Source organism: Pollachius pollachius (assembly GCF_949987615.1).
Source record: "Pollachius pollachius genome assembly, chromosome: 4".
NCBI lineage: Eukaryota > Metazoa > Chordata > Actinopteri > Gadiformes > Gadidae > Pollachius > Pollachius pollachius.
The window spans coordinates 9,473,610-9,485,476 of NC_136937.1; the positions used below are offsets into that span (position 1 = coordinate 9,473,610).

General features: G+C 40.8%; 2 protein-coding genes across 2 annotated transcripts; both read right to left on the bottom strand.

The window, feature by feature from the left end:
- Positions 1–309: 309 nt before the first annotated feature.
- Positions 310–6,450, bottom strand: auh (AU RNA binding protein/enoyl-CoA hydratase). Its single transcript, XM_079735012.1, has 10 exons — positions 6,221–6,450; positions 5,613–5,680; positions 5,391–5,478; positions 5,154–5,240; positions 4,830–4,922; positions 4,196–4,252; positions 3,340–3,527; positions 2,736–2,786; positions 1,964–2,011; positions 310–1,391 (listed from the first exon to the last, which is right to left on the bottom strand). The coding sequence occupies exons 1-10, from the start codon at positions 6,429–6,431 to the stop codon at positions 1,314–1,316; spliced, it is 969 nt and encodes a 322-aa protein (XP_079591138.1). The 5' UTR covers positions 6,432–6,450; the 3' UTR covers positions 310–1,313.
- A 931-nt stretch (positions 6,451–7,381) lies between these two features.
- nfil3 (nuclear factor, interleukin 3 regulated) lies at positions 7,382–11,593 on the bottom strand. The gene is made up of 2 exons (XM_079736002.1): positions 11,454–11,593; positions 7,382–9,026 (listed from the first exon to the last, which is right to left on the bottom strand). Exon 2 carries the CDS (start codon positions 8,895–8,897, stop codon positions 7,572–7,574), a length of 1,326 nt encoding a protein of 441 aa, XP_079592128.1. The 5' UTR covers positions 8,898–9,026; positions 11,454–11,593; the 3' UTR covers positions 7,382–7,571.
- Positions 11,594–11,867: the final 274 nt, after the last annotated feature.

Genomic DNA, 11,867 nt, shown 5'->3' on the forward strand with positions numbered 1-11,867 from the left:
CAAGTATGAAAATAATCGTGATTTGGAGTCCTGATATAAATATGTATTGAAATAATCATTTTACTTAATCGGAGATAAAAAAAAAATGACGTAGTCAGTGTTGGCAACACAGCGGTCAAAAGCCAATAACTTGGCCCGTAATGTTGTCCTGTTTGGCATTCAGGAGCTACGTTGGCATTTCCTCCCTAGTGAAAACTGTCTAGCTCCGGTTGTTGTTTTTATGTTGAAACTATTCTCCTGTGGCCAACATCGGATCCCTTGTTGACATTCAAACGGAATTCCAAAAACTGGACATCAAATATGTACATTCTAATATATTTAATATACATTATTGGAAATAACAAAGTCAACCATATGGTTTTGGTTACTGGGTAGGATGAGGAACACAAGTACATGCCGTTTACTGTATCAGCCGTAACGTGAACGTTGGACTTCGAAGTGGGCCCTGTTTTACTTCCAGGTGTCATATCCAGTAGCAATGCAAGAGATTCCAAACTGGCCTATTGTGGCGTCACACATCGGTGTGTCCATAAAGATTGACAGATGACTCGCACCTATCATTTGATACAGTGCATCAGTTACCTCCTGCCAGCCGTTCGGACACGTCTGACCTCAAGATGGTAAACAAGCAGTGGTCAAATGGGGCCCCTCAAACTGATCTGATTGCCTGGAATTACATGGCATGTATGATAGCTAAATTAGTTTCAAATGAGTTTGAATTTTAGTAAAAAAGAAAAAATGCTGAGACAAATGGGGCAGCATTACTATGTCATATAGATAATATCTTTATTTACTAACGGTCGTTAGTCAATTTACTAACTGATGGTGCATTACATTCATGAATTATTAGTTGAGACCATCTTTTTTGGAAACCCAAATTAAATATGAAGAAAAAGATTAGACTTCTAGTTCTACTGAATATGTTTACTGATTTCACACTTGGCTATATACGTGTCCGATGCAATTGCAAAGAATATCATCATAAACTGTATCTAATAGAGGTTTCCAAATATTTACTTTGCCCCAATTTGGCTGCGTGTAGTCTTCATTATTTATGCAACATATCACCAGATGATTGATCACCATATTGATTTTCAGCAACCGTTACTGTGGTTCCCACAATAAGTTTAATAAAAAATATGCATGTCAAACCCCCAGCCTGAGGCTTGTTAAGTGTACTCCCTAGATCGTTGTTCCAGAACAAACTTAATGATCGTATTCACATTTGCATTAGGAGACTGCACTGACATGTCTATTAACCATCACAGAAGCAGTCGAGGGACGGCTGGACAGTGCTGAAGGCTATGTCAGGTTTATTCCCCCTTGAAGTTGGGAATTCGCTTCTCCCTGAAGGCAGCCAGACCTTCCAGTCTGTCTTTTGTTGGGATCACCTTGAAAAAACACATTTATATATTAGTATTCAAGACATGAGCTTTTTAAAATACGATGCAAGATTAGGTACGTGGCGAGGTTGGGTTATCCATTCATGGTGTAATAATATTATAGATACTTCTTTTGGCACAAGAATTGTTGATGAAACAAAAACAGCCTAACAGTACAATGTCAGATTGCCCATTATTTATGTGGTAGTGCTTCTACCTGCTTCTGCTTTGAAAGGTGCGATGCACTGATACATTGAAAACGAATAATAGCATGGTTTTATTATTTTATATTTATTAATTTAACAATTTTAGCTTTTCACTGTCAAGCCCTCCAGCAGATCAGTTTGGTTATTGCACGATATTTGTATTAATGTACATATTTTTTTGTTTTGTTTGGCATGGCCTCATGCTTTACACCGCAGTCTGTTTTTTCTACTCTTTAATTATTTATCAAAGCAATATCGTAATATTTCATACTTGTGACTCACAAGGCCAACATATGTTTTTTTGTTTTGTCTAAGAGTGAAGAACGTGTGAGCTGGGTAGTAAATAACCAAAACAATGACTCATGCTGCAAATACCTGGGAATAGCATGCCTCTTCAATGGCCAGTCCTGTAGATAAATCCACCTAGCAAAAGAGACAAGGAGAGTTCAATCCTCTTCCTCAAGAAAACCGATAGGACCAAAGTCGTATTTTACTGTGGGCAGAGGGAGTGAGGCAGATTGGTGTGCACGGAGGATGACGTGCATGTGCAAGGTTTGGTTTCCTTTCCGCCTCACTATTGTAAGCCATAACACTGGAGGTATAGGAAGAAATATGATGAGCCCAAATCAATTACTACTACTGCTACACAAATCAGCAATACAGCTCTCTGGCTTACTGGAAGTGTATCTCTGCTCTTGATTATTTCATAAAGGGATTTCAGCTACAACAGGAAGCTAGTAATACTCTTGGCTCACCCTTTACACAAAGTGTGCAATTTTGAGTGTTGGAAAATGTTTGTGTTATGATGACTTCTAGTTTTCACAGACAGAACAACAGACAGCCAATAAGTATTTCTGGTATAAATTAATTGTGATCATCCAACATTTCAAGTTACGTTTTTTTTATTTGTATATTAAAGAAATAGATAGATTGGGCCACCTGCCAACACACTATTTATTCCCCAATACTTTGATTAATAATGCTTTCGATGTGAACAGCTCTTTTCAAAGAACTCCATCACACTACGTTGATAAGTCAAAATAGATAGCTCATAATACAGAAAAACACAAACTTGACCTCTACGAGGCCTATAAACCTTCAGATAAGGATGTGTAGTAAAGGTAAGAGAGGTACGTGTGGTACTCACCTCTATTCCCTGGTTAATGGCCAACTTTGCCATTCTTATTGCAATCGGCCCCTTTGAGGGAAAACACGGAAAACGTTGGTTAACTCTATAAAGGTAATAAATGAAGATGTTAAGTTATTAATTACTCTAGCAGGTCTATGAAGGATCATTATTCCATTAAATACACTGCAGAAGAATGCCCATGTCTTGAGCTACCAATCTACAACTTGACTTCAGCTTTGAAAAACAAGGTGGCTGTGACTGAGACGTCCCATTAAGCTCCTAAGTGTTCGAAATAAATATGCATAAAAACATAGCTTGTAGCTTGGCTACAGAACATTAGGAACATAAAAGTCCCTAGTGCTACTAGGGAGCTACACTACTTAACATAGCTTGCCCTGATCTCAACTAACATCGGGGCAATATTGCAGACTAACGTTTTGTGTGCATATGCCTGTATTTATTTATATATTTGAGCATTTCATTGCAGAGTTTTCAGGCAGATCATATTGTGGATTACATAATAACATCACTATCATTCCCACCATCACCCAATGTTCTCTCATTCTCATCCCTGCAGAAGGCCCAGTTTGAATGAATAGTCGGGGAACGGAGGTGACGGTACCTGAGGGTTAAACTCCCGGGCCAGCGCGAGGGCCCGCAGGTAAGCCGAGTCTCCGCTGGGGTTCTGCTCCACAGAGTGGTTCACCAGGCCCAGGCGGCAGGCCTCCACCCCATCCACCACACGGGCCGCGAAGATGAGCTCCTTGGCGAGGGACACGCCGATGCACCTGGGCAGACGCTGCGTACCACCTGCAGGAACACGCGGAGGCAGTCGCTAGAGCGGTGGCTTTCGGTAGGCGAGTTGTCGGCTGAAATAAGAGGCCCTGTTTGCATGGGGTTGACGCGGATTCAAACGCTGTGGAGAAAAATGGATCCGACGTGCTCACAACCTGTCAGAGCCCGCCTATACGTAGTGGCAATTGACGAGAGAGCCCTGCTGGAGACAGACCCTCAGGAGAGGGTTTTTGAATGGTTTGTATACGTCTCTCGTACAACACTTCCTGCCTGTGTAGACGGAGAAAACATCCCTCTTTGCATCGCAATCTCAAAAGCCTTTACTGATGTTATTGGCTGAAATGTAAGGGGATTAGGGAGGCATTTGCTCTGATCCTTGAGGATCTGCATTGCGAAAACATAAGTAGCGATTCCCTAGCAACATAAAGTATTACACAAGGCATAGTGACAAACACAATGATGCGTTGCCTTGTATGACATAATGGCACAGTGACATCTCTTTTATACAATTGTTTATACTCAATCGTAGAGTGCCCATGTTTTTACACTTGAGAAATATTCAATCACATGCACCCTCGCAATTAGAGTGCTCATTAATTAATGTTGCAGTAGATAAGAAGTGGAGGCAGTCTACGCTTGAGGGATGTTGTGCAACGGCCAATGAAAAAGAAATATAGCCTCACCTGCGCCAGGAATGATGGCAAGTTTGGCCTCCACTAGACCCATTTTTGCATTATTAGCTGCAGAAACGACATAATTAAAGTCTGTCATCCAATCACCATCAGATTACAATCTTTAAATAATTCACAAAAGGTAATGAAGAAATAAAATGAGAAATCAAACACATTATACAATATTATAAATAAATATAATACAACTAATATGTTCTTCTTTTAATAATATGACAAAAATCGATGTTGATCAAACCTCTTCCCTGTAACAACAATGGTGATAAGAATATTATCCTATTCTTCTCTTTGTACTGATCCCAGCCCCCTCCTACAAAGAAGTCAGTAAGGCACCAATGTCTTTCCCTTATATGGAGAACAACAACATATCTGTTTTCTCGGTCCTTTAACATGGCCTCAGCAGTGACTCTTATTTCTCACCCCCTCAGTTTTTTTACTTTTTGTGGTCCATTTGCTTGGTTAAGTTTTTGTTAAGTATTGTAAGAAGATAAGTCTAAGGCATTTTTTTATGACATGGTCTTTATTTTGCAGATGCTTCCTTTGCTTGGGTTCTGAAAAATGTTTGAAAATCATTTCAAAAAGCTTCATCAACAACTTCCCCAGAAACTTAGTTTTAAGAGCTACTCACATGAAACTCTGATGTCACAAGACAGGGCCATCTCCAAGCCCCCGCCCAATGCAGCTCCATCGATTGCCGCAATGGTTGGCATTGGCAGATTGCCTACAATGGAAAAAATATAAAAGGAGAATGAGTGCCAAAAATAAAATCGTGTCTCCACAGCAGTCTGGATAAAGATGAGATGGAGAAATATGATTTAGAAACCTTGCCTGCATCATGTTGTAGAATTATACAAATTAACCTTTATCTACTATAAGGGTATTTTAAATATGTGGATAAGATCATGCTACATATAGTTGTATTGTGAAGCAACTCCTGAGTGAACACACCTACCAAGTTCTGTTATCAGTGCTCTTGCCTTGGACACAAACGGCCCGACTTCACTTTGATGCATTTTTGCCCTTTCTTTGAGGTCTGCACCTGTAGGGAAAGAAGACATTGTCTCTGTGTTGGCAAAGGCCTGTGTTATGACTGTGTTACTCCAGTTAAGTTATAAAGTATACGCAGTTTGTTAATTAATTATGACAAATGACAAAAGGTTTGACTGTATCAAATGAGATGCATCTTTACCTGCACAGAATATTCCAGGGACTAAACTGCATATGATGACACTTCGCACTTTATTATTCTTTTTAACATCATCCACAGCCTCGGACAACTGAAAGAATACAGGTATTGTTATAACAGGGGTGAAGTGGACTGTAGTCACAAATCGAAGACAAATGCAACGTTTTACATTTTATAAAAATGCATTGGTAATGCATTTGAATGCATTACCAAAATAACACGTACCAGTTTCACCAGGTTTCTACTAATAGCATTTTTGGATTTTGGTCTGTTGATTCCAAAAACAACAATACCTGGAAGATAAGAAATAAAAAATGAAGGTTGAACTAAAAATAACACATGCAACTTATATAATAACCCTTACTCCCATACGAGAACCCTTTGATAGCAAGGCTTAGACAAATTGCTACTGAGCTATGTAGACCAAAGGTCAACACACAATAGCATGCATTAAGTCTACGTGTACCCCCTTTTGTTTAATGATAAATATTTTTGAACAGCTCATTGCATACACATTAAAAGGACATTGCACTTCGGCTATATTTTTAATGAATTCGAATGTGAAACACGAAGTGAAGTTTAAATTCAATGCTTTCTGAGGCTGCACTTTATGGCGCTGTACATTAGAGAGGAGCCCCACAACAATTCCCTTGGTGGCACCAAGTTATTAAGTTATAGAGGCTGCAAATCGAGACGTCACGCACGCACACACGCGCGCACACACACACACACACACACACACACACACACACACACACACACACACACACACACACACACACACACACACACACACACACACACACACACACACACACACACAAATCGTTTACCTGAATCGTCTCCATCTAAATATTTAACACGCAGCTCATCTTTTGCTTCGGAGCTGTACAGACGTGTGGATCCCCGGCCGACCGATACATTAGCCGGAACAGCAACATGAAATGAGTTTGCATAAGCCCCTGCTCTACGAAAATATCTTAAATCCCCCGTTTGAAAGCGTAATGCTTGCAAGACAATTCTGTTCCCCCCGAGCACCGCCATACTGTCAATGCAGTGCAGTTTTGACTTTCAACTTTGAACCGAGTGACGCGTATTTGGTCACGTGATATACATACCGGGATTCCACTCAGAGCCATTGCTTCTATTTACGTACCCAAATAAAGTACAAACTGTTGCCCAAATCAATAACGAGAACTGAACTGAAATATTATTTTTTAATAACTTTAAAGTAAACTCTACATGCATGATATTATTTAATGCAGGACTGAGAATCCCTTGAAAATCGTTATTATGCCTAATAAACGTATGTCAAATTAAAGGTTTTCAGAACCCACCTTTTTTTCACAAGAACCTAATTTGTTTTGGTATATCAGTCTTTGTAGTTCCCAGTTCAGACCAGATTACACATCATTTATCAAGCAGGCTAATCACAGAGGTGTCCGATTATAGGGCACACGCACTTACTTAAAGGGCCCCTATTTATCCACAAGGTGAGTGTAATTAGCCTGTGTAATTGTCCACCCAGATATTTGCTGAACAGATCAGTCTACCAGCCTACCCAGTGGACTGTACCAACTGGCGGGCTTATCTATGCATCATACATTTAGTTTGATACTCCCACTTCTTATGTCACTGTGACACGGGGCAGGGCCAATTTTGATGTTTTTTTGATGACTCATCACTCTCACACCTGGTGGTAGAATAGGGTGGCCCACAATTGCGATAGATTTCCCAAATTACTTTCAAACATCCAGCGAACATAACTGCGTCATAACCATCCTAAAGTGTCTTCAAATTGTGAATTCAAAATGTTGCATAAGAATATAAAAATTGTACTTTTGTAAATGCTTCAATGATCAATGCATATTACCAGCATTGTTTTATAGTAGCTTCAAACTAGCTGGGGCAATATTTATAACATTTTATATAAATAAGGTATAATAAGCATATGGAGCCTAGTTGTTCAAAACACAGACTACAATGGTTTTGTGAAGACATTTATTCCTAAAAAAAACCCTTTAGACACTTTGAGGAAAGCATGACTGCTAGGCTACAAATTGACTTATCCAGGAAAGATATGTCTATTTACAAGTGCAACGGCTTATTTATTTGAACATCAATCACCCAAACCCTGCAGCAGTTAGCACAGTGGAACATCGGTATTTTGAAATCATACGGAGCTCATTTGGAGGAGTGTCCACTGGCAAAAGTAGAAATTGGAGTGGACTCTATGACTGAGACTTGACACTTTTTTGTAATTAGTCTTTTCAGAGTGGCAAAATTCACAGACAGGTCGGAAAATCCCTGCCTAGAAAACGTGCTTTCTGAGTCAATAGGGGCATGAGCAGAGTCTTTTACATTTGCAGTAACTTGACCGGAGTTTTGGTCAGGATTGATCCTGCTGTCCTCCTTGTAGCTCTCACACAACCTTTCTTTGCCCGGCTGGGGCCATTCCTCTGATCCTAGGGGCCAGTCTTGAATGTTATTCACCTGCACAGACAGAGGAGGACTTAGAGAAGATTGACTGTACTCTATTGCAGAACCCTGAGTTGTTTTCCTCGTCTCTCTGTGCAGAATGTCAGTGTGAAGAAGGGTAGACTTGGGGAGAGACTCCCGGTATGGAGGGTCTGTGGCCTCTGCTTTGATTTGGAGGCTTCTGGCCTTAAGCCGAAGCTTATGAGGCAAGGCCGAAGAACCGCTCTGATCCGGCACTTTGAGTGTGGAGACGATGACGCCGGGGGGGGCGCCTGAAGCCTGCCCGGGCCCTTTGGGGACCTGCTGCTCATCCTCCACATCAGACAGCTTGTTCAATACTCCGTCGTCAGAGCTTCTCGGGGAGTTGCTGGAGGACATATTGATCTGCAGGAGGGACGGGGATTGAGAGTACGCACTGGCCAGTGGACTGGATAGGCAGTTCCTGTATAGGTCATACGGACTAGCCCTTTCTTGTACGTAGCTCACAATATCTGACGGTTCCTTTTTGATAATCTCTGCTGTCCTGCAGTTAATGTTAAAACTGCCCTGAGGAGTTTCGGCGTGTGCGATGTGAGGTGAGTGTTTGATGACTGATATGTAACTGCTGCCCAGGTGTAGAGGCTCCTCTATAACCTGGGGGTTAGGGCCTTGACCTAAGCTGGGTGTAACAAAATCCCGGTACAGCACAGCAGTGCACTGAGAAACTTTATGCATTTCCTGAGTGTAAGCCTCTGAGCTCAAAAGACCAAATTTAAGCTTCAAGGACAGCAATTCTGCTTTAAGGGAAGCGTTTTCCTCGCCGAGTGCCATCAATTTTGTTTCCAACACCACGTCGTTCATGCGCCGTTTCTCCCGTGAGCGCTTGGCCGCTTCGTTGTTTTTGCGGCGTCTCTCCCAGTAGACATTGTCCTTCTTCTCGTCGGGGATGAACTCCCTTTTCCGACGACAGGAGCTCTGGGTCTTGAATTGCGAACCCGAGTTGTTCTCGCCCATCAAGTCTCTGTGGCCTGGTTCTTCCTTGAATGTTTGCATGGTTTTACACTGTTGTTGCTGTCAATAAGAATCAATCCCTTCACTGATCATCTCTTAATGGTGGGACGTAATGTACATGCTTATGAAGTGGTGACGACCATGGTTGAGACGGCCGAGCAAGTTCAAAACCTATGAGGAAGAAAAGGAAAGAAAAAGTTGTAATATTTTAGTTCAATATTGTTAAATCGTAGCCTGGTGTAGTAAAGGATGTCATTCTACCAGACGTGGTATTTCTGTGATTTATATTTTACAGAAACAGTTTTACCGTCCCACCCTGCTTGAGATGAGCTACATAAATATAATATTGTCAAAGTCATTTGGTATAAAACTAAAAAGGTGGTAAAATATGAGCTATTATTTGTGTTGAATTTGTTAGAAATGGTGTGGCTATTATCCACAACATAAAGATATGGCATCATAATATTATTGTGTAATTATATAATTATATCTCTGTAATTATAGCTGAATCAAATGAGGAAAGCCATGAATACTTTTTCTAAGAAATGTAAATGCATAAACATAAATGGCACAGTACCAGTCGAGACGTTATTCAATGTGTAAATTGGATGGAATTGCTTGAATAGCATTTCATTAAATATTTTCTTATTTTAACATGTATTTCATTATTTATTTTGTTTCAAGGAAAGAAGTAAAGAAATGGATAGTTTGGCCAACTGTCTTTTGCTTATTATCTCGTGTGAAAAGCTTGGGTGTGCTATTATTTAAAGCATGCTGTCGTTACTAAATCACAAGGCTATTTTTATCCACTCAAATACAACACAAATAGAGGCCCGTTATTTCTTAACTAGTTTTAGTTCATGTTTAGTTGTTGTTTATTTTGACATTTTATGGACCTTTCAGTATGCCCAGGACAAAGTAACTATACAGTTATCATTACATTATAACTTACATGATTTCCTGTTAGATTCAAGAATTTAATAAAGCCTACTAGTTAAATACTGTATAACATAGTGAAGTTGTTTTAATGACAACAGGAAACTGTAAACAAAGCACCATTTGGGCCCAACTTTATCCAACACAACTTCAAATTAACATCGATTTGAAAGGTGTCATTGAGGCGCCAAAATAGAAGCTGTCACAAATGATTAACCCAACTTAATAGAAACATTCTGCGACCGTTAAATGTGTTCAATATAATATAATGAAAACCTTGATCCATCATTCTGACATTAAAAATATTTTCGGGCACTGAACCTCAACAAAACTGCATTAAACAACGTATTGGCACCGGCAGAGTTGGAAAATTAGACAAGCTGTATGCCAAAATGGCAGTTCTAGTTGGCAGATCCCATTGCTCCAGACAGCGAGGGAACAAAGGAATAGTCATAATCATACACAACACGTGGCCGTCCACAAGTACAGTAACATTCATCCCGGGCCGCAATGTCAAAACAACCACATATATCTTATATCTTTGTGCTATTTCGTATTTGTTTTATACGGGTCGAATACGGGGTTTGGGATAGTAATCATTAGTATGAGTCTACGTCGATAAAAAAATAACCTATCCCTACTCCACAGAGTACATTAAAGCCTATGTGAGGACCACGTGCCTGTGTATGAACCTAGTAATAACATCAAGAAGCCGCAGACACAACACTTAAAACACAAGCGGCTCGAGCCAGACTAGAATAGTTTGAACTGGTCCAAGAAGCCGCTTGTCTGCCCACGCTGCCGTACAAGGGGCTTCTTCTTTTTCCAGTTGAAACTCCCTTAAGTTTGGCTCAGCTTTTCTCTTGGATGAAGGAATTTGGGGTCAACATGACGGAGACGAAAGAGGCATGTCATGTCGCCCCCAAATTCCTTCAGCGTGTAGTAGGGGTTACACAACTCCGTCCCCGTCCCGTCCCCCCCCCCCCCTCGGTCTCCACCGACTGATAATGACACGGATGGTATGAGAAAGAGTGGTAGGCTATAACGCGATCGATGGGGGGATTATAGTCACATCTAAGCAATAAAAGACGTTGTCTGTCCGGCTAGTTGGAAAACGGTATTAAGATACGTTTAGTGCCTTTTTGGGTTGCGATCAGATTTGTATTCTAACAAAAGAATACAGGGAGGGTCAAAACGAGTATGTGTACGCTGAGTTGTATGACATAGTCCAGTACTGGATCTATGTCACGGCTTTCAATGCACGCATATGTCGCCGATACGCCCATTGATATCGCGCCGTGTGTCATAACCGCGAGCCCCTCGATCAGCATAACGTCACACTGTTCAAGATTATTTTTAATTACACAATCGGCCCTATTATCCCAGCTCAATGCTTACACCCAGCAGACAATAACTTTAAAACAACTGGGGTTAGGTTCGGTTTAGTGTAGGCTAAATACCGAGCAAACCGAATCCCAAACGTAATCTAAGAGATAAATAAATAGGATGCATAAGTACATCAACTATTAGGTAATCCTAAGAAAGCTCCTTATACATCGTTGAGATGCGTTATAAAAACGCATTATTTCAGTAGCCTAATAAAATGTCGTGTGGTTAAGCACCGCTGGCACACGTTGTGACCCTACTACGAAAGAAAAGTACCTTATTATTGGCATCGGCCCGGAGGTTGTGTTCTTCTGTTGCGCCTCGTGTTATGCGTGAATAAGCAGCATATTCCCATTAACCAGGCAACAATGCTCAGCGTATTTCCCTATCAATATGGACTCACTTCCTTGTATCCCTTGCCTCATCCAGTCGAAGGGCACGTAGATTTGTGTTAGTAGGTCAGTGGTTAAGTGTGTTCGACAGCGTGCTTACTGACGGGCTCCGCAGCCAATTAAAACGCACCGTAAGTGTGTGTGTGTGTGTGTGTGTGTGTGTGTGTGTGTGTGTGTGTGTGTGTGTGTGTGTGTGTGTGTGTGTGTGTGTGTGTGTGTGTGTGTGCGTGTGTGTGTGTGTTTGTGTGTGTGTGTTAAATACTGAAGATTTAACATTTCATCAGTTACATTTATTCCG

What these genes read in the sequence shown, in the direction of transcription:
- auh (XM_079735012.1), bottom strand. Translation starts at nt 6,431, where the DNA reads ATGGCGGTGCTCGGGGGGAACAGAATTGTCTTGCAAGCATTACGCTTT. An exon ending in GTAGAAACCTGGTGAAACTG is followed by an intron (nt 5,479 to 5,612) that starts GTACGTGTTATT and finishes GTATTCTTTCAG; the next exon opens with TTGTCCGAGGCTGTGGATGA. An exon ending in TTGTGACATCAGAGTTTCAT is followed by an intron (nt 4,253 to 4,829) that starts GTGAGTAGCTCT and finishes TCGTTTCTGCAG; the next exon opens with CTAATAATGCAAAAATGGGT.
- nfil3 (XM_079736002.1), bottom strand. Translation starts at nt 8,897, where the DNA reads ATGCAAACATTCAAGGAAGAACCAGGCCACAGAGACTTGATGGGCGAG.